The sequence below is a fragment of the Poecilia reticulata genome, chromosome 4, assembly GCF_904066995.2.
Source record: "Poecilia reticulata chromosome 4, P_reticulata-male-v2, whole genome shotgun sequence".
Classification (NCBI taxonomy): Eukaryota; Metazoa; Chordata; class Actinopteri; order Cyprinodontiformes; family Poeciliidae; genus Poecilia; species Poecilia reticulata.
In genome coordinates, this window is record NC_088833.1 from 15,990,873 (window position 1) to 16,013,095 (window position 22,223).

The following is a 22,223-nucleotide window of genomic DNA, read 5'->3' on the forward strand; positions in this document are numbered from 1 at the left end:
GATTCTGGTGTTTCCATGTTGTTCAGAGAAGATGGCACCACCTGCTGTCAGCTGAGTATAATGCAACCCATAGTCTATAAAAAGCGCTTAACGTTTCTGTATCTATGCCAAAATTGTTGAGTACATTCAGTGGTGGGATGAAACGTAGTAGAAGTACTTAGTTAGTACATTTTTCATGTATCTGTACTTTACTTGTAGATTTAATCGCGCATACTTTCGACTTTTACTCAACTACATCATACTTTTACAGTAAGTTTCTGTGCTTTACATCCAAGTCGCATTGCGCTTTTTTGACGTGACTTACTAACTACGTGTTTCGGGTACAGCTGTCAGCCATCGCCTCCTCCCTTTCACTCGCAGGCGGCACTCCCAATACATGTGCTGTGGTTTTCTCTGAGTGGGAAAAGTCTGTCTAATCGTCAGTAGGAAATCTCTCTAACTTGTCCAAAGGAGCCTTTTCAATCATTTCAGATGTCCAGTGACTTTCTTCCACACGCTTTCCATGCCATTCTGACGGACGTGACGCTATTTTTTCACTATTATGTCATACACGTAGAACTACGTGAAGAAGTTGCACAAAAAATTAGCATCAGTTCATTTTTGTTTTCACATTATTTTATTACAGTTGCATGAACGTTGGGGAACAACAGCCTGCAGTGCAGATCTCAGTGTTCAGAAAGGCCTGTTTCTGGACCGTGTGTTGATCAGTCCCAGGACAGAGAAGGCACTGGCTGCTGCCGTCACCAGACTGATGGCCCCCATGGCCCGTGAAGCCTGCAGAGACAAGGAAGAGCACAGGACGTGGACTCAGCATGACCAGACTCACACTTTATTTTGAATTAGTAGTATTGCATATTCTGTCCCCACACACACAGAGCTACGTGAAGTGACAGATAGCTAAACGAGTGTCCTGAGTATTGTAAAAAAATTGAACAACTCAGGCGTAAAAGTAAAGTTGACATCGGTTTGTCTTCATCTTCATTATTAACACTGTTTTCAGGACAAATTTGTGAAACTGTAAATAAAAACATAAAAATGAACCCATAATATTATAAAACATTTGCCTTAGATGATTATTACCTAAACTACTTGTGCTTAAATGAAACTAAAACAATCATTTATAAAACTTCCTCACACTAAAATAAAGAGAAACGATATACATCAATTCTGTGGCGTTAATATAAAATGTAAACTGACAAGCAAATGGATAATGTCCAAAAATGAGGAAACAAAAAGGCTGATCTCTCCACTTGATTACAAAAACCCAATTGCTTCCTTCCTAAGGAAAGATGCCTTGATAAGCTTTTTTTTTTCTGGGTTTTTTGAAGATGCCTAAAAGTTCCTTCTCCCTCTCTTCTCAGTCTACCTCCTTCAGTTTTTTAAGCCCATATGCTGCACAATAGAGCATCATGTGCAGGTATCATACACTGTAATAAAAATGAGTGCAAAGTTCAGAAGAGAAATCTAAAAGACCCTCAGATCCCCTAAAGATTTGATCAAGATCAATTTAGAAAGTTTCTTGGGAATTTTTTTCACAATATCTCAATTTGAGGAAATACAAACATTGTCAATGTTTAGAGAGGCATGAACTTATTTCTTCGAAACAAAAAATTGCCGCATTCAACAGGCCTTTTCTAAGGAGTTAAATGTGTCAACGATGCTCTGATGGCACATTATAAAAAAGCAAAGCAAACAGTCATGGACCTGCTCAGAAACACCTTCCCCGTAGCGTAGAAGGGTCACAAAGTGCTCGCAGTTGCTCCCCAGCAGGTCATAGGACACCTCCTGGTCGATGAGGACTTCGGCTCGCTGGATGATCTCACGGACAGGCAGAGGCGTGTGGTTGTCGTCATACTTGTTGTTGATGCGGTACGAATCGTTTCCCACCACCTCTTTCAGCAGCTGCATGCGCACCACGGCCTTCCTGCTGAACACAGACTTGACGCTGGACATGGCAGCTGCCTGGCTCTCATCTGAGTGAGACACCATTTTTCATCATTAAAAGTAAAAAAAAAAAAAAAAAGGAGAAATCTTTGTTACAGTTATCCAAACGTTTGTGAGTTTTCTTGTAGCTTGACAAGGCAACTTAAAAGGAAAAAATAGGATTACGACGATTGTTTTCCATTACTAACGATGGAGACGAAAAGATTCTTATTTTGAAATAGCTCAAACTCTATCACATAGAGTGCAGACATGTTGTGAACATAAATCTTTACATGTTGCAGAAGATTTTTTTTTATAAATTACTACATTGTAGCTCTGACTGTATGTTTGCATTCCTGCAGGAAGCTGTACCTATGCCCTAGGTCTTTATTTTTTTTCCATCCATTTTCATAGCTCTGCCCCGTGGCTGAAAATCAACTTTTAGCTAAGCCATGACAGACCTTGCTTTACATCTGTTGAGTGTATTTAATGCAGAGGAACTTTACTGTAAGCAGGTGTTTCATATTTGAGGGACGAAGGGCAGAGTTCTACTCAGGTTAGCTATGGGAACACTGGGGTTTGTCTCTGTCTACTGACCAACAGGAGTTAAGTTGATGATGTAACCATCTCCCAGGTAGAGAGCCCAGTGCTGGTATGCTGGTCTGAATATTTCAATGAGGTCACCAGGTTGAGGGTCAGCAGAGGGCTCAGGAAGCTCAGGGTCATTAGAGGCCATCTAATACACAGAGCAAAAAAGACAATGATTTTCACAAATTATCCTCTTGTTTCACAAAAAGACTGTTTTGGTAAATAAAACAACTAGAACAAGGATCGGCAACCTAACAAAAGAGACATTTTGCCCCCTCTTTCACAAAAGAAATATATTCTAGAGCTGCAAAACGTAACACAGCTTATAAATGTTTAAAAGTTTTAATTTTTAACATTTTATTTTACCTTTTATAACAATGGAATGCAACCAACAAAAGTGCAGTGTGTATGTATAGGCCTTTTCTGAAATTAATTAAACACTGAACTATGTAGGCCTATTTGAGTTCTTCACATATTTGTTTAAAATTAAAATAAAAACTAGCACACTTTAAAATAAATAAAACACAAAGACACAGCTTAGCCTTCTTTAAAAAATTAACATAAAATTAAGAACATTTGTGACAAGTTCAGTGTGCTCTCATCCTCGATCGATATATATATAAAACTACATCAGCTTCAGGGTTAGGACTCCAAACACATACTTTTTCATGTTTACATACATCTCGGGAATGACACTCCATGTTTCAAAAGCAAGTTTGTTGGATTTGTGAAGGTTGTCAATTTCACTCCATTTGTGCTCTTTAGAGAGAGTGGCCCTCTAACAGGTGACTTCTTCCAGATCAGCTCTCGGGTTTTTGAACTTGGACACCCATAACTTTTTATTCGCTATGTCGGCCAGTTCGATTTCGAGTCGGGCTGATTCACTCCTGAGAATGAGGAAAAGTTCAACTGGGATGTGTCGATGTCCAGAGGTGTGACAGGAAGACCTTATTTTATTTTGAAAGTTTCTTTTTTGACAGTTCCCTGCCTCTATGAAAGGAGTAGCTAAAGGTTTTTAGCAACTTCTGAAAACCATCACTCTATCTGCCCTGGTAAACTACAACACAATTTGAATATTAATGAGAAGTTCATGTATTTCAGTAAACACATTATGTAGATTAATTCCAGACAGATTAATGTTTTCAATGTTTTTTTACTCATGTGAAAAAAATCTTCACATAAGTAAAGATGATTTTTTTACATATGTAAAGAAATCATAATTTCTTGCTTATGCGAAATGATATAATGAAATATGATATTTAAGATTAGAATATGACATCAAACCAATTAAAAAACATTCTCAATGCAGAAATTGGGGTCTTTTGAGGTCTTACAATAATCCAATAACCAGGACCTTTTATTGTAATTAGAGCCACATGTTGCAACTGGCCCTAAAATTGTCTTTTTCTCGTGACGCCATCTTGATTATCAAAATACGAAGCGTGTTGTACGTCACCATGCAAATACATTATTGGAACCAATTACAATTACAAAGAATCAAGAACCAGTTCTCGTTTCCCATCCTGAGTCACACGTCCATGTACCTACATTCACAGGCGGAAAAAAAAAAAAGCACATTAATGCGAACAGATGTTCAGTTTACTTACAGCAGAGTTTGGTCGTTGTTTATCCATCCCACATCATCCTTCCACAAATTCTGCAGACAATAGGAGACAAGATTTCCAACCAATCAGATGTTTGGAATTCTTCAAGTCAATTTCTAAATTTGAAAAATTCTTTAGGTTTTGGTTAAATTTGACATGAATGAGGAAATGACAAAAATGTCCTTGTTAAAGAGAATGCTACATAAAAGGTACACCACAGAGGTCACATAGAGAACACAGCAGCGCAGTCACTCACACACAAACACACACAATACACATATGAGCTCCTGTGTCGCCTGTTCTGCTACAATAGCTCCAACACAATGTGGAAACTGAGGGAAAAATAGTTGAATTCAGGTTGTTTTTCCACTGAAGGAACAAGTGCCTCGTGAAGTTACATTTTTTTCAGTTGTGTATTTTTTTTTCTTCAGTTTTACCAAGTTAAAGTGTGAAAGAATGAGTATCAAAGTTTTGGTGATCAAAAAATTTAAATTGGATCGAAGTTGCCAGTGAATGAGGGGAAATGTATATCACCCTGGGGGAGCAGAGAGTATGTCCACCGCATTATTTATTTATGATGGTGAAGCTGCAAAAAGGCCATGGATTAATTATCAAAGCATAACTCTACCAGGTTTAGAAAGTAATCTACTGATGTAAAAAAAAACCTAAAAAACATATCAACTATGTGTACTTACATGATAATAAGCTTGTTTCTATGTTAGCAGTGTATTGTAAAGGCTTAGAAATGTCATACTTACTCAAACACCGGTAGCTTTTTCTTCCTCACCATTTTACTTCTCCATCTTAAATCCACGCAAAACTACAGAAAAATACAACAAAAACAAAAAGAGTGATTGCTGAGTTGTTTGAATGCCAAACTAGATGTCGGAGGTTTCTCCTGGAGCTTGTTCGGTGTTCACGGTTCTGACTGATTGTAGTTTCTGCCGCTGTTGCTAAGTTCTGTCTCTCTGACACAAACACGCACACAGACACACACATAGAGTCATTGACAGTCACAACACATGCATGCGAGGCACTGAGTGCACTGCTATTTTAGTCTAAATGAATAAAGACCATGTTAAGGTAAAAGTAAAAGAAGAAGAAATAAAAGTACATTTCAACCAAATAAATACAGGCTTTTATTTAAAAAAAACAACGTACATTTTTTTTATTACTTTTATCAGAACTTTATAATCTATTAATGTCAACTTAATTAGAAAATTGTGATACAATTCAGACAAAATGTAGAGAGGAATTAGGAGTGGAAATTACCACTGAGAAGTGGAATTTAGCTTGCACCAAAGCTCACATTCAATCAATTAGTACAAACTTTAGATTATGACAGTTTAAATGGACTGTGACAGTATACATCACGCCTGTAAAACTGAATAAATTTAACCCTAATATTCTAGATTTGTTTACAAAATGCATGGTGGAGAAAGGGACACTATTGTATTGCTTATGCCAATATAACAAAACCAGCTTTTTAAGAGGAGGCTAGGAAAATAACAGCAAGGATTATTTCAAAAGATTTTTTTAATGCCCTATTTATCTTGGGACCCAGTGGTCATAGATATAGCCAGAGCAAATGCAATTTGATAGATATGTGTCTCTTGCATGCCAAAAAAATCTATTGCACTATTTTAGAAAAGAACTGATAGTCTGAGTATCACATTTTGGATTAGACAAATGTTAACAACTTTTCTCTTGGAAAGAATAACATACAAAAAGGGCAGCAAGAAAAATCTGAGGAGGTTTGGTCTTCATTTTCTTCATTTGTTAAAGATGCAAAGCTTGTAGATGAAGAAAATTAATATAAGATGTGTATGACCTGGTAAATAAGATTAAAGAAAATTGTTGATGTGGGGAAATGTAATTGGTTTCTATTGTACCTGTTTGACAGCCTTTATGTGTGTGTGTGTTTTCTACCTTCTTCTTTTGTCTTTTCTTATGGTTGATTTGTTTATCTGTTTGGTCATTTGTTTGTTCCTGACATAAATGTTTAAATCATATGTTTATTTACATACAGATATGCTACAAATGTGTTATTGGAACCCATGCAAACTTGGACTATGTGTGTGAATTCTATCTCTGGTTATTAAGAATATAACACATGTATGAATGGTTACTGTACAAATTCAAATAAAACAATGTTTTTTTAAAAGAAAAGAGTAGAACATTCGTAGAGACTTCTTATTTTTAAATGTATATTTCAACTAGTGCTTTTCTGCAGCTGTGACCTTTGTAAACTTTTGGTTACTGTAAATCGGGCGCTGAAGGTTGCATAAATTCTGCTCGCTGATTGGTCGATGGAGGCATCGAGTCATCACCAGTCCCCGCCCCTTATTCGCTTTTCATCAAGCTGGCTCAGCTTGGTGAAAAAACAGAAAATTTCAAAATAAAACAAGTTTGGCTTTAAAAAAAATCATTCTGAAGCTTGTAAAATACATTAACTTGTATTGAAAATATATGAAGTCAAACTTAAAAGAGTAAGAACTCTTTAAAAATAATTTGACGAAAAACCACAAAGATTTACAATCAGGAAGGTGTACTGTAATTAACTTAAAACATTTCAAATTCTTCTGAGATTCAAAAAGAAGATGAAATGTAAAAGTTATAAATATAGAGTTTTTTTCATTTCTATTCTTACATTCTAATAAACCTTTAGGACTTCATAGATATAGTATGATAACATAATTGCAATTTAATTATAGCAGTTTAATCCTTTCTGTTATTATGAGCTCAAGTTATGCTTCATTCACAAAATACTAGCAAACAAGAGAAGTTTTGGTAAACCAGAGATTCGCCGGTATTAGCCTGTTCTGGATTTTATGGACAGAGATCCTTTCAGACATTGAGATACAAATACTCATCTGCCAAACAACTACATATTTCTTTCAAATACGGCATCCGTTATAGGATAAATAAACTGTTTTTTCAGCAGTACATTATCTGTACACTAGAATAAACTAGCAGAGAATTAACTAGATCTAAAACACATTTTACGTGTGAATTTCATTTTCCACAATGTAACGGCTTTTATTTTTTAAAACTTGTGTCAAAGTTGTATTTCCGGTGGTTAGCTTGCCTTTGCAGCGGTGCTGGATACAAACAGAAGGTTAGGCAGGTTGGCAGCGACGAATCTTGTGAGAAGTGCGAGAATATTTAGTGTCAGCGTAGAACATCTGTGTTTGTATTATGTGAAGTGGACGCCGATTTATTAGGACTGTGGTGAGGATATATTTACACTTCTGACTAATGTTAGCACAGACCACATTGCCGCTGTAGCTACTTTCACTAGCCTAGCTTAACTCGTGCTAGCTTCATAGCGGCTCGTTAGATATTACACTTCGAGTTTTGTAGCTTGCCTGCAGGCAGCCTAGAAAACAGGAGCATCTCTGTCAGTTATTAATTATTTTATATTTTTAAAATATCAGCTATTTAAGCGTCAGTTATGTTATGGATTTAATGAGTATTAAAATAGCTTTTCTTCAGAGTAGCCACAATATTGTGGAGCTTCTTTAAGCCCTGTTAGGCTTTAATCTAAATAGTACGATGGTGAGTTTTATGCACGTTGTCTATAAAGTGTAAATAAATTAAATGCAGTTTGTATAACACACCCCGTGTCTCTAGATTGAGCACCATGGCTGCTACTAAAACGTTCAGCCGGACAGATTCAGCTCGGGGGGACTTTTCTCCTCTAAAGCACTTTGTTGTAGCCAAGAAGAAGATCAGCGATGTGTTTGAACAGCTTCTCAGCTACGTGAAAGAGACATCAGAGTTTGTCGAAGGTGAGTTTGTCAACGTATGACTAAACGTTAAAGAGCTGCCATCTGTCTTTAACTTTTTTTTTTAAACTGTTCTGTGCTGACAGTCATCAGTGGGAATGAGGCTCTGGGGACCATCGCGACTAAAGATCAGAAGGTGGAGATTCAAACCTATGCCGACAAGCTTGCAGTCATTAAGGAGGTGCTGGCTCGCAGGCACATGAAGGTGGCGTTTTTTGGCAGGTAAATGCGTCACTCCTCACCTGAGGCTTGATATCCTGCGGTAGAGATTTTTCCTTTCTGTTCTAATTTGGGATGGAAATTACAATAGCCTGGGTAGGTGTGTTTCACTTTCACTTTGCAGTGTTCTTCAATACTATGTAGGAGTGTCCTAAGTTCATGTTTACAAGTACATGGCTAATTTAAAAAAAAAATAAATCAGAATTAAAAATAAACAACAAAAAAAATCAAACAAAAACATCTCAAGGCCTGAAGGTCTTTGGCTGTGATATGTGGCTTATTTGCTCTTTTTTTGTTATAATTTTTTAACTTTATCTTTAAGTAAATAAAATGTACCAGCCACAATTATTAGCGTCTTTCCATCTATGGGGGTTGAGGGGGACCCTCCAAAGCTCAATGAGGGAGAACTGCTGAGAGTGAAAAAAAAAAAATGTTACACTCCGTAATGTTTACTTGCCAACTAGTTGTTTTGGTGATATGCCTGGAATAAGCATTTCCTGTCCTACCACCACGAATAGATATGTTATTAGTTGAACTCTTCTGAGAAATCAACTGCAACTGTGTGCCTTGGTCAGCATAGGACTGAACGTTTTATCAACAAACATAAGGGTTAAATATGTGGAAACGCCTCGTTTACACTGTTGAGTATGGTGTCGGATCTGTCATCCTGTGGCCCTGTTTCTCTTACAAAGCTGCTAGGAATGTTATTAGGATAAGTCATTATATGAGGACATGGTAAATATAAATCTGGTAGCCTCAGCACTAGATTTATGGGTCACAGTTGTTTCAGGGTTGTCTCAGTGACAGACCTGAATCCCATGCTGGTTTTGTTAAATAAGATTGCTGAGGAAGGGACTCTGAGCGATGAGCCAAAGACTCATCTCTCTGTGTTCTTCAGCTTTGTGAAATGACCTTAAAATGATTATTGACTATCATTTTAAAGATATTTGTAGTAAGTGCATTTGTGCCACCACCTTAACTTTAAAGATAATGTACTGCAAAGGTCATCCAAAGGTCACAAACGTAAGATATGCACACCTTTGTTTATTTATTTATTTTTTTGCTTCATCTTCTAAATTAAGGCGGTAGGAACTTAGTTTAGAACTAAAATCACAGACAACATCTTGGTTTGATTTGAGTAACAGGAAGCGGCCTGTTTGACCTCTGATGTTTTCCTTTAGGACCAGTAATGGTAAAAGCACGGTGATTAATGCCATGCTGAGGGACCGCGTCCTGCCCAGTGGGATCGGTCACACCACTAACTGCTTTCTGAGCGTTGAAGGCACTGATGAAGAGAAGGCCTACCTTAAAACTGAGGGCTCAGAAGAGGAGAAGAGCATTAAAGTAAACTTCTTAGTTTTTGTTTTAGTTTCTGTCAGTTTTTTGTTATTGCAAATATGTCTAATCCTTGTCGCATTTTACATCAGAACTATATTATATAAAATAAAGTTTTAACACAATTTCACAACGTAGCTTATTTTAATGTAATGGATTTCCTTCTAACTAGACTAACTCTGCTGCCTTTATTTGGTTTTCAGACTGGAACAAAACTGGTGTGTATTAGGAAATATAAGGGCTCATATTCTCTCTTTTTATTGTGTTCATATCACTTCTCAGTATCTAGTCAAACAAAATGAAAGGAAAAATGTGGATGAACTGAAATGTTCTTGCTGTTGTGAAAGCGTTAGTAAAGTAGGTCAGACTGTTAAGAACACAGTCTGATTGAATTTGTTCCTTGATAAGAGTTGAGACTTTTGTACCGATTCCTAAAGACAGGCTTAGGATTTAATTTGTTAAGCGAAAAAGAAAATGTTTCTCCTCGTCATAGTTGGATCCACTGGTGGTCATGGGTATTTCAAGAATGATTTTGATTACTTGCTGTTGCGTATTTCTGTTTAGGAGTCAATATATTATCAGAGATTGCTTCCCTCCAGGTTAATGAAACGCATATGTCTATATGTGTTTATTATTCTTTCAACATTCATCCCATCTTTTCCGACCCGTCTGCAGACTGTGAACCAGCTGGCTCACGCTCTGCACATGGATGAAAGCCTGGACGCCGGCTGTCTGGTCCGGGTGTTCTGGCCAAAAACCAAATGTGCTCTGCTTCGAGACGACCTGGTCCTCGTGGACAGGTAGCCATACAATCACATCTGGAAAACCTGCACGACTGTTGCATAGCGGTTTATATAATTTATTTTAATGTAAAAATGCATTGTTTTGCCACATTTTAACATTTATTTGGACATTTTTCTCCCTCTATAGTCCAGGGACAGATGTCACAACCCAGCTGGACAGCTGGATTGACAAGTTTTGCCTGGACGCTGATGTCTTCGTTCTGGTGGCAAACTCTGAATCGACGCTTATGAACACGGTATTATTTTACACCGCCATCCTGTGGGATTTATTTATTTAGCATGAGGCATTAAGCAGGTTAGATAAGTTTTAAAATTTTTTATTCATTATGAAACTTGGCATAACCTGTCATCCCTGTAATTAGCTAGTGCTGTCTGTTAAATCTGTCGTGTCATCATGAGGTTTGCGGGACTGGTGTCCTTAGCGAGGAAGCAGAGTTGTGCTAACGGTGTAACTGCTTTATGTGTTGTAGAGGGTAGCAGGGTGGTTTATAATGTTTGACGAAGATATGATCTATGATATGGAACAAGTACATAATTAAAGTACAGACTTATCTCGAGTATGTTTTTTTTTTATTTTAAAAATTACATGTAGTTAGGAAACATTATCATTAAAACCTTGTTTTTCTAAGTATATGAAATGGTTTTAGTAGTCACTTAGGGTTTAATTGAGCAGCAATGATTTAATTTCCAAGCAAACTGTGTCTGGTTTTTTCAGTCACTTACAGTATGTGTACTAGAGAGGCCTGTGTACATACTTTCTATCCTGAGCTGGTTAGATTGCAATCGGCTGTAAGTACGCAGCCTCAGAAAGGCTCCACTTGTCTCTGTCCGCTCAGGCATTCATGCAATGTGAAGCTAAACACAGTCACTGCTGCTCTTAAAGAGAAAGCAGACTCACCTTCCTGTGCTGGCTGTCCACTGGATCTGAACCAAATTCTGACATGACAGAAGATTAATAAATGTATTTTGTTGTTGTATAACAGTGTTCGTTTAGAACATTTCTGTTCGCTGAAAACGATGTACCGAATACACCCTGATGTTTTTCACTGCCATGGACTTGTCTGAGTTTGTTTGCTGAAGCATATTATTTGACCTTGTGTCTTTATTCCATTTAGGAAAAACATTTTTTCCACAAAGTGAACGAGCGTCTCTCAAAGCCAAACATCTTCATCCTTAACAATCGCTGGGATGCCTCGGCAAATGAACCAGAGTACATGGAGGATGTGAGTTAAAACTCCTGCTGTAGCTTTCATGCCACAAACAAATACATTTCTGCACATTAGGTAAATTATTATTGCCAGTAAAATAAATTTTACATACATTTATTTGTATTTATTTATTTTGAGCAGACAATAAAAAACAGAAATGGAAAAGAAAGATGAGACAGTCATGCCAATTGATTAAAAGATCTCCTAATTTTCTGCCCCTCTAATCCATTCCTAGAAACTGCTTTTGTATTTTGCAAACTTATTTATGTAATATTTGTGTTTCTTTTGCGACTCCATCATGAAATCTTATTGAAAACGAACCTGTTAATATTGATACAAGCGTTTATTTTTGCAGGTGAGGAAGCAGCACACAGACCGCTGTGTGAACTTTCTTGTGGAGGAGCTAAGAGTTGTCGACCGGGATCAGGCACCCAACCGTATTTTCTTTGTCTCTGCAAAAGAGGTGCTCAACTCCCGGATGCAGCGAGCTCAGGGCATGCCGGAAACAGGTGAGCGTAAAATATAGTTTATCCTTTACTCTGTTCAACCAGGGTAGAGAAAGATTGTGTAGTAGTTTCATGGATGGCCTTTGTTTATTTAGTTTGCATTTTTGTGTCCATTCTTATTTGTTGTTTAAGCATTCTATCTTTATTTAGTGAAAAGATTTAGAGCACAAACAAACATTTTTATGCTAAATTAAACAATGGGAATATAAGCTAACAATAAGCACAGTTTTAGTTTTTTTTTAAGGTTTAAATAATTTATATTTTAAGTGAAGTTTCTCAATAGAGTTTAAGTAACGTTATGTTATACTTTTATCCCACAGGTGGCGCTCTGGCTGAGGGCTTCAAGGAGAGACTAAAGGAGTTCCAGAGTTTTGAGAGGAGGTTTGAGGTACACAGACTAGTGTTATATTGAGGCTTAATATCTGGTAATATAATTACCAGTAAGGCATGATGATTATGTTACAAACTGACTTCTATTTTAGTAACAGTCATTACAGTTTCCTGTCTCTTCACTGAATCCCCTTTCTGCAGAAAAGCAGAGAAGGGATACAAGTTGATTAACAGATAGCAACTTGGAGTTTTTTTAACGCAGTTAGAAAGGTTAGTTTACTTTGTTCAATTGATGCAAGTCAATGACCAAAGACATGATGCAAATATTAGGCCGTGACCTTTTCAGAAAACAAAGTGCAATAGTTCTGCTGCTGTAATAAATGTCTTTTTATTGCTTTTTTTCAGTCATGAGTGTCTTCACCTGTCACCTTTTCCTCACCAACCTTTCCCTCCTATCAAAAAGAGAAACACATGAGAGCAGGATAAACACCTGCAACTGGCTTTCCTTCCATTATTGGACTAATAGTTGCATCAAATCTCTCTGGTGTAATTGTGCTGCTGCAAAAAATATAAATACACAGCTTAGAGTTGTGGTGGTTTTCAGTAACCAGAGAGCCAGCTCAGATCCACATCATTAGTTTGCTGTAAACTTAGACTTCCAGTGAATGTTTGAACTGATTTTGTTTCACTCAGAGGTTTTTGGAGGATTGCAGTGCAGAGAAACAGTTTAATAGCACAGATCCAGAAAACTTGCTAAGCCCGGAGGTTGGGCGGTCATTTATCCAGCAGCTCGTCGTGTTTTGTAGTTAAAAAATGTTTAAAGTTGACAGAAAATTTGAAAATATCACTTGATAATTATGTGTTATTGAAAGATTGGAAGATGAACACCAACCAAAAAGTCTTAAAACAAACACTGAGCTAGTCTGATGGGGAAAAACTCCTGGTCAGTTTTTTTATGTTTCCCCACTCAGAGCAGGCACCTGTAGGGCCCTTTAGATACGTGCCTGTTCTTCAACCTGCGTCTTCATTGCTGAAGTCTAGATTCACTTAGGTGAGGTTAACAGTTGTTTGGTTTCATTTGACATCTGTTTGCATTTTTCAGTTTAATATTTTCTGTTTTATTTCACCTTAACATATACCATTGTAGCAAAACATGAAGTTGTATCTTTGAGAAAATCAGCAAAACTACTTTGAAGTTTGAACCTTGAAACGTTGGTAATTATTGACTGAAGCTGTGTTATGAACTAACCTAAGCTAGAGCTTTTCTGTTTAGCCAAAACATATTTAAATCGAGGAAGTCAGTTGCCCATTGCCTTCCAGTAATCAGTTATAAACAGCAAGTGGCTGCAGAGTTAAGTATAATATTTAATGTGTAAGTGCATCAGATCATGAAAACTGGGCTTACTTCCAGATTGTATTTACTCATAACAAAAATCAGGCTTAAGTTTGATTAACATTGAACTGATCAAATAAGAATAGACAATAACTTTTCCTGACGTTAGTTTAAACTAACATCCTGTTAGGAACAGATGCGTTTCTTCCTATTGTTTTTAATGTCAAGACAAATCTTTACGTCCATAAATGTATGTTCACTCTAGAACCCAAGTACACAACATTCCCATGTTTTCTTGTTTTGACATGTTTTATTTTATTTTTTTTCCTTCTACAATTTGTCTGGTTTGTCATAAGTTTCTATTATTTCCAAACTTTTCTGTGGCTAAGCCAACACACAAGCCGTGACCCTTTTGTATGTGGGCTGTGCGACACAAGGTACACACTCTGCTGCTGTCATTTTCACGCCTGTGTCTCCATTTCTTTGCCTTTACCTTTGGTTAAAAGCAGCAGGTGTCTATCTTGTCCTGTTTGTTCCTACACCGCATGCTTAACTCATGCAGGCGGTCCGGCAGCACCCAGCGTACCTGTCACAGTAAACTTGTGTGTTGTGGCCTCGCAGGAGTGTATCTCGCAGTCAGCAGTGAAAACAAAGTTTGAGCAGCACACTATCAGGGCCAAGCAGATCATAGAAAAAGTCAAGAACATCATGGATGCCATCAACATTGAAGCAGCAGAGAAACGGTGAGCATCCCTCCGCACGTCTTCCACTCTTGTTTTTCTGTTACAGCTATTAAGAATTATACAGTTCATAATAAACACTTTTTTTTTTATCAATGTCTTAAAGGCTATAACAGGTAAACTACACAATATAGAAATCTTCTGAGTAGTTAAAAGTTAAGCGTAATGTGGTTAGACAATTAAAAACAAACTTCAGTTGAAATGTAAATGCAGTAAACACAGTTGACTGTTCAGTTGCTTGGGTGCTTGTATCGGCCATGACTTTTTGTTTTGGACTTTCAGAGTGGCAGCACTGGAGGACAGAGAGTATCAGAGAGACCGGCTGGAGTTTGTCAGGAATCAACTCAACTTACTGACTGAAGAAATAAAAAAGAAGATCAAAGCCATCAGCGACGATGTGGAGTTCAAGGTAACAAGAAGTGGGATGACTTCGCCCTGCCTATGCAGATAACAGCAACTAAAACACCAGTAAATATGCTGTCAGACTTATATACTTGCGTTGCACTCAGGTGTCCATCGCTATGGGAGAGGAGATCAACCGTCTTAATGTCATTGTTGACGAGTTCCGCGGTGATTTCCACCCTTCATATCAAGTCCTCAAACTCTACAAGGCTGTAAGTAAAACTCTGTAAAAAAAAAACAAAAAAAAACTGATCGCTGTAGTTAATTTGGCATGCTTCAGCAACAAGGCAGTTCAAAGTACTTCACACCATGAAACATCATACAGTAACCCATTATGAAACATAAAATAAACATGACATTTTGTGAAATCCCATCATCAAAAGCAAATGTATATCAAATTTATTTATCAATGTCCCAGCTATTATTAATCAAAGGGAACTTTAAATCTGCGGGTTTTTAACTTTGATTTAAAGGAATTCAGAGTTTCAGTTGTTTTGCAGTTGAGCAAACTTCCACTAATCTTGAAGTTTGAGTAGTGAAGCATAAAAACTGAATGCTGCTTCTCTATGTTTGGTTCTGGCTCAGAGAAGATCAGAACCAGAACCTGAAAAAGTCCTGAAAAGAATCGGGAGGGTTGATACAACAACAGCAGCAGCAGCAGTAGGTCTTTAATGTATGTTGGTGCTCACCTATAGGAGAACGGTTGAGACAAACTTTGAGTTCTGGTTCTGGAACAGCAACTTGGAGTTGTATTGTAATGTATACAATCATAATCACAAGTATTTATGCTCGCTATGTTTTTTGCTATGAGCCCAGTGGAGAACTCGGATGACTGCATTGGTTCTTGTAATAAGTTCTTTAACATTAGAATAAACTGAATTCATTCTTGCAGAGTTTCTTGCAGAATCTCAAATATCTTTCTCCTGATTTTGTATTTGTGCTGAGTATCTTGTAGACATTTAAAAGTGCAGTATTAAATTAAATACCATAGAGTAGAGTGATAAAATGTGGAGAGGGTTTCCAATCCATCTAATTTATGCAACTTTTTCAAACTTATTTTTGCATCAGATCGGTTTAGTAAAGTGTTTCTTCTCTGCTTGACCTGAACTTCCTTCTTTATCACTGGCAGGAACTGCTGGAGCATGTAGAAAAGGGGATGGGAAAGAACCTGGCGTTCCGCTGCTCCAATGCCATCAACGCCTCTGTCCAGTCTTCCCAGCAATACATGATGGGTAACTGACATGACAAGAAATCCCAACAGATTTATAGAAAATACATTTTACTGGATCATTTTGACTTCACCTAATCAGAAGGATTTGGTCACCTGACTGTACTATATTTGTTCTTTGCTGAATGCCATCACCACATGCCTCATTATGGTACAAATGTGTCACCGTTTCAGACCTGCATGCAGGCTGTCGTCTCTGACACTGATGCAGGTAAACTGGTAATGCGGTCGTTGATAAAATATTCAGGGTGCTGTTACAAAACTAAATATTGGAAGTCAGTTTTTTTTTGTTTTTTTTTTTGGAAAAAGTGAAGACGGGTAACTGTGTAAATTTTATTTATTAATTTTTTTCAAATACTAATGTTTTTCATGTGTGTAACATTTCAGATAGCATGGTGCCTCTGCTTCCCTCGACGGCTCAGAGTCAAGTCCACATGCTGGTGCCCAAAAAGACTTTCGACCTGAGCTATGATCTGAACTGTGCTGCCATTTGCAGCGACTTCCAGGAAAACATCGAGTTCCAGTTCTCGTTGGGCTTGAGGGCTTTAGTGCACCGCTACCTGGGTTCTGCTAATGCCCAGAGAGCTCTCAAACTGGTGGATCCAAACTACCAGGTATCTACTGAGATGGATGTAATGAAACATCATGTTGTGTATTTGGGGGTAAACCAGCCTAAAGTTGAAGTTGTTTTACTCTGTAGAACTGTAGAGCTGTAGTTCCTGTAACGCCTTCGTCTGAGCCCCCATCCATTGCAGCACCGCCCAACGAGAAGGCTCTGATGACCCAGGAAGACCTGATGATAGCCATGGCAACCAACTTGGCATCCATCACTTCCCGCACCTCAATGGGCATCATCGTTGTTGGAGGAGTGGTATGTCCATATGAACTGTGTTCATCAACCTTTGACCATCACAGAAGCGTCTACAGATCAGAACATCCACCTATTTAATTATGGTCTAAATGCATCCTTAAAAAGTCTGGAAAAAATTAAGACTATAAAATGACTCAAATGAATTTAAAACATTTACGTACATCTTAAATGCGTTGACCTCAGGTCTTTAATTTTGTCATGGCAGGACTAATTAATGAAGATTTTTATTTTCTTGTCGAGCTGAAATTTGAATCACATGCAAACGTCTTCATTTCGTTCTTTGACTTGAGGCTACCTGCTACTAGTTCAGTGTTTCTCAACCTTTTTCGGGCCAGCGCCCCCTAGCCTTTATCCTGGTCCCTCACCGCCCCCCACTTTTGTTTTTCAATGGAAAAACAAAAGTTCCAGGACCTTTTAATGCCATACAAATATGAGACAGAAACGTGGATTAAATCTTTATATATACCTGTCTAATGAATTATCAGATTAATAGTTTTACTGGACAGAAATTACAAAGACCAAATCTGGTTCTTAATCAAATCCTAATGAGTCAAATTGAAAGTGTCATGGAGTCGTCAGCCTCATGACATTAACACTGATATGAAAAATAATATTGAAGAAATAAATATATCAAATCTAATTAAAAACATAAATAAGTGATCAGTTATTTACTGTTATGGTCTGTAAGATATATTTATTCTCAGTACTAGATGTGGTCTCAACAAACCCATGACATTTCAACAATATTATTTTACCTTTTATCTGGAAATAGTGTTTGTTTATTCTTGCCACGCAGTCCTCTGTATTAATTATTGCGCGAAAGGTCTTGCCATACCAGTTTATTCCTCTGTATTTACTTTAGTTTCTTAGTTTATTCTTGCATTTTGTTCTTCATTCATTTCCATTTAGTTTCCTTTGATTAGTATTATCATCTCCTGGTTTATTGCTATGTCCACTTTAGTTTCTTTCCTGTTGCTAGATTTATTTTATCGTTTACCATCGCTAACCATCAGTAATCTTCACTCATCACCTGCTGCTCTCCCTAATCGTCACGTGTTTCACATCATGTATGATTTTTCTCTGTTCAGCGTCGGATTCTCTGTTTTCTTGCCATATTTCACATCTAGTTTGTCGCTCCGTTTTATGTCCTGCTTCTCCTGTTTCAGAGTTTTGCGCGATGTGTGTGTCGTTTTTTTTTTTTAAACCCCCTATGGTGCGCAGCGGTCGGGAAGCGTATCGATGGGGAAAAGGCAGACTGACATAAACCTTTCAAAACAACGGAAACAATTTCGGTATTCTGATTATTGAAATTTAAATGTGCTGTGGTACCGTTGTTCCATCACACCCGTTTTGTACCGGACCACTTACAGCACTGGTGTTACCGCTATAAAATGAACGCCCTCTATCGTGGTATAACCCATGAAGGGATTTCTTTATTTATATGGGTTCATTTTTCAGAGGGATACAAAGTGAGGGTATCGTGATTTTAGTAATTACATGTTTATAAGAGCGATTTTCAGTTGTCCTTCCATGGATGCGTGCAGCCTTCAAACGGAAATAAAACGCTTTTTAATTTCAGTTGCTGCTGTGACATGATCACAGAACTGGCAAAACGTGTACAAAAATACCAGACAAATTGAATCACAGCAACGACTTCAGCCGGCGTAACGCTGAACTGATGCGGTGAAGCTAGTAGCAGGAGCGGAGCGGAGCCAAGAAGCTACAAACACTGAATAGAAGAAGAGTTGCCATCGATACAGTTGCAGCCAAGCATGTTTTAATGTTACACAATACAATTTTACCAAGTTGCTCAAAGTCTAAACTGGTATTGAAGAAATAAATATATCAAATCTAAATAAAAACATAAATAAGTGATGTTATTTACTGTTATGGTCTGTAAGACCATAACCAAACGCCCCCAAAGGCATCCCAGCGTCCCCCTTTTATAAAATTTTTCACCAGCGCCCCCTACCGTCCGTTGAGGACCCATGTTGAGGACCGCTATACTAGTTGCTAACATACCCTTGCTAGCAAGCTAGTTGATTTGTTTTGCCTTTATCATGGCCACATAGCCAGTTTCACAGTTTTTACTGTACTTACTGTAAAGCAGTAAGTTCCCTCAACCATCTTGTTTATAGATTTTTCTGTCTTAAATTTCCTTCAAGGTGCCATTAAAAGGTTTTAAATTTGACTTGCTGAAACCTGCAAATATCCTCTTAACAGTTTGTCTTAAAGCTTCTGACTGTTTTTTGTTTGTTTGTTTTGTATTTTGCACTCAAGGTGTGGAAAGCAGTCGGCTGGAGGTGTATTGCCCTGTCGGCTTCCCTCTATGGCCTGCTGTACTTGTACGAGAGGCTCACCTGGACCACAAAAGCGAGAGAGCGAACTCTGAAGCGGCAGTTTGTGGAGTTCGCTACTGAGAAACTGCAGCTCATCGTGAGCTTTACAAGTGCGAACTGCAGCCACCAGGTCCAACAGTAAGTCCTGCCTGTCCAATAACCTGGTAACTGAAAGATCATTTTGTTTCGTGTGGTTGGATAAATTCAACGACTGTATTCATAACTTTGATTTGCAGTACTGTAAAAAACCTGTTGAAATGTATTGTCCCCTCATCATGACTTCCTCCTCCTCTGAGCGGTGTGACTCTATTTGCAGGGAAATGGCCACGACGTTCGCTCGGCTCTGTCAGCAGGTGGATCAGACGGAGAGGGACCTGGAGGCAAACATCCGTCAGCTGACCACTAATATAGATGAGCTGGAGACCGTCCAGAACTGCTCAAAGACTCTGCGGTGAGTCCGGAACGCTCTATCATGTGTACATCAATAAGGGGAATAGTTTCTAGCTTTTCAGATAATTCAGCAAGTTTTACTGTGTCTAGCAAAAGTATTTATACTCCTTGGACTATTTTGCAGACTTTAATGGATTTTTTGAGTATATTATGAAATAAATATACCACCAGAAAACATTTCCATAATTGTGGAAAATGAACTTGATTTTCAAATAATGTAAATACATTGAAATGTGCCTTGTTTTTGTCTTTAGCCTCACCTTGTAGAAACTTTGTAGAACTCATTTTTTCTGCAGGTACAGCTGCCGTCTCCATCTTTGTACATCTACAGATAGAACTGATGCCTATTTCTTTTTTTTTTGTTTTTGCAAAGCAGCTTAGACTTTAGTAAAATTAGCATCTGCTAACTAAAAGGGGACATATTGTGCTTTCTTGAACAAGTTGCGACAGGTTTGTGTTCCTCACATGTTGCTTTTGCACAAAATGCTTCAAAAAACAGCTGACCAAACATACTGGAGCTGGGGTTGCTAGGCAACAAGGCAGTGCCCGCTTATTGAGACGTAATAATCGGGAGGTTGTTGAAATTGCTCCTTTTTTTAGACACCAACAAATCATTTAGTTGTTGCCAAAAAGTGGATGACAAACTTCTTTGGTAAATTTGGTTCATGTTTTATACATTTTTCTATTTTCTGTGCAGGCATAAAGCAACAGAGCTGGAGAAACAGCTGGAGGAGTTTACCAAGCAGTACCTGCAGCCTCAGGACTCTGCATTCTGCTGATGGCGATGCTGGAAAATGAGTCAGCCAAAACATGGAACTCTTTCTGCACGACACCAGGGGCAAAGCTGATGTTCCTCTGAACAAATGAACCCACAATGTTTCTCAGATATTAAGACTTTTTTGTTTTGTGAAAGATTCTCTTTGTTGCTCCGAAAAAAAGAAAAAAAACATTTGCTATTTTTGTAGGTTTCACAGGAAAAATTAAGTATTTTCCCTGTTCTTAATCCAGCCAGAAACATCAGGTGCTCACAAAAAAAGCAGTTGAATTAAAAAGGAAAAATCTGCCTAAACGAACAGTGGTTGTGAAATTTCTCTCCACCAGGGGGCAGCATGCATTGGTCAGATTGCCACGTGTTGGATTCAGTTTTTGACACTAACCTGCTGTGACTTTAATTGCAAAAATGCCTTTTTTATTATTCTGTTTATGGAGAAAATGAAGACTTTTGCAGACGCTTGTTCAAACGGGATCAGTTGTAAGTGAAAAAAATAAACACGTTATATTAAAAGTGTAAGGAAATACTAAATATACGCACTGTAATCGTGAGTTGGAAGGAAAGCATGTACTGTAGTTTTATTTCTATTTTCTAACAATCCAAACTGTATAGTTCAAAGACTTTAATGATCATCAGATATTTTATATTATATTTTATTTATACATGGTTCAATGGGCTTGCAGTTACACATCACTGCGTTTTGTAAAATTTTGTTTCCTCTCAAATGTGTATCAAAATTTACTAGATTGCATTAAACCTGAAATCATCTAAAACTTGACTTTGTGTTTGCATTCACGTTTTGACAGCACTGCACCATTTTTAAAAGCATTTAAGTTGGGGGGTGGGGGGGTCAAAAGTGCGATTTGTGAGGCTTTGACTTATTTTGTGCGATTCCCAACCAAAATTAAAACTGATTCAGGACCACAAGACAGGCAATGAGTGGAGATTGAAACATGTAACATTTGTATTGGGACATAATTTTTACTGAACTGCATCTCATCCTGTGATGTCTGTTGTTTCCTACATGGCAGACATCATGACCTTGACATGAGGGAAGCTAAGGCGGCCACTGGGACGTCGCTTCTCTACGTCCAGGATCCATTTTGATATCAAAAACAGAACCACCACATGCTGTTTTCTACCTCAAGTAAATAAGCAGAACCAGTGTAAGGATGATGCTCTTGCTTTATTTTATTTGATCCATTTTTATGTTATCTAATGCATTTTACATTAATGTTCGATAACCCCAACATAAAACTGCCCTGTTATTTGCGTTGGCATGAATGAGAACATTTGTGATTTTTTTTTTTGACACCTGCACTCCTCTTAACAGCTGGTTTTGAATATTTGCCTAACCTTGGGTCCATTTGCAGCCGTGTATTCTGTAGATATGGGAAATTTTAAAAACAAATTTCGTTTTTGTTAGCTGCTTACCAATTCCTAAAGATCAGCTCACATCTATTTAGTTGAATGGCATGTTCTCGTTTCCCCCCGCCTTTTCTTATGGTATATTTATAAACCAAGGAAACAAGAAATAAATTACTAATTTACAATAAAAAGTCTTAAAAGTTCAAATTAACTAAATGTACATATATTTTGTAGTCAGTTTTTCCATCGCATTTGGTGATTTTGCTCAAAAGTTTCTTAATGCAAGATTCCTGGCCTACAGCTTAAGATGGTTGGATATTTAGTTTTTAATACAATTACACTGTGCAGTAATAACATTTTTAAAATCATTTTACAAATAGTTAAATGGGCTACAATCTGCTGTAAGGCTTTTATGA

The 22,223-nt window shown here is 37.6% G+C and overlaps 2 protein-coding genes across 2 annotated transcripts; one reads left to right on the plus strand and one right to left on the minus strand.

Annotated features, from left to right (window-relative positions):
* Nucleotides 1-597: 597 nt before the first annotated feature.
* On the minus strand, nucleotides 598-8,278 carry plaat1 (phospholipase A and acyltransferase 1). The gene is made up of 6 exons (XM_008408021.3): nucleotides 8,146-8,278; nucleotides 4,874-4,935; nucleotides 4,119-4,168; nucleotides 2,521-2,659; nucleotides 1,705-1,973; nucleotides 598-774 (listed from the first exon to the last, which is right to left on the minus strand). Exons 3-6 carry the CDS (start codon nucleotides 4,143-4,145, stop codon nucleotides 673-675), a joined length of 537 nt encoding a protein of 178 aa, XP_008406243.1. The 5' UTR covers nucleotides 4,146-4,168; nucleotides 4,874-4,935; nucleotides 8,146-8,278; the 3' UTR covers nucleotides 598-672.
* On the plus strand, nucleotides 7,176-21,217 carry mfn1b (mitofusin 1b). Its single transcript, XM_008408022.2, has 18 exons — nucleotides 7,176-7,346; nucleotides 7,749-7,906; nucleotides 7,990-8,125; nucleotides 9,304-9,466; nucleotides 10,133-10,257; nucleotides 10,388-10,496; nucleotides 11,376-11,483; nucleotides 11,824-11,977; nucleotides 12,295-12,362; nucleotides 14,259-14,380; nucleotides 14,660-14,786; nucleotides 14,887-14,991; nucleotides 15,909-16,011; nucleotides 16,395-16,621; nucleotides 16,708-16,878; nucleotides 19,159-19,355; nucleotides 19,534-19,668; nucleotides 20,365-21,217. Exons 2-18 carry the CDS (start codon nucleotides 7,759-7,761, stop codon nucleotides 20,444-20,446), a joined length of 2,280 nt encoding a protein of 759 aa, XP_008406244.1. The 5' UTR covers nucleotides 7,176-7,346; nucleotides 7,749-7,758; the 3' UTR covers nucleotides 20,447-21,217.
* The last annotated feature ends 1,006 nt before the right edge of the window (nucleotides 21,218-22,223 follow it).

Coding starts and splice junctions, on each gene's coding strand:
- mfn1b (XM_008408022.2), top strand. CDS start 7,759: ATGGCTGCTACTAAAACGTTCAGCCGGACAGATTCAGCTCGGGGGGAC. Junction 14,787..14,886: donor GCGACGATGTGGAGTTCAAG/GTAACAAGAAGT, acceptor CGTTGCACTCAG/GTGTCCATCGCTATGGGAGA. Junction 19,356..19,533: donor TGCAGCCACCAGGTCCAACA/GTAAGTCCTGCC, acceptor CTCTATTTGCAG/GGAAATGGCCACGACGTTCG.
- plaat1 (XM_008408021.3), bottom strand. CDS start 4,145: ATGGATAAACAACGACCAAACTCTGCT. Junction 2,660..4,118: donor AACAACGACCAAACTCTGCT/GTAAGTAAACTG, acceptor TCTGTGTATTAG/ATGGCCTCTAATGACCCTGA. Junction 1,974..2,520: donor CATCAACTTAACTCCTGTTG/GTCAGTAGACAG, acceptor TGTCTCACTCAG/ATGAGAGCCAGGCAGCTGCC.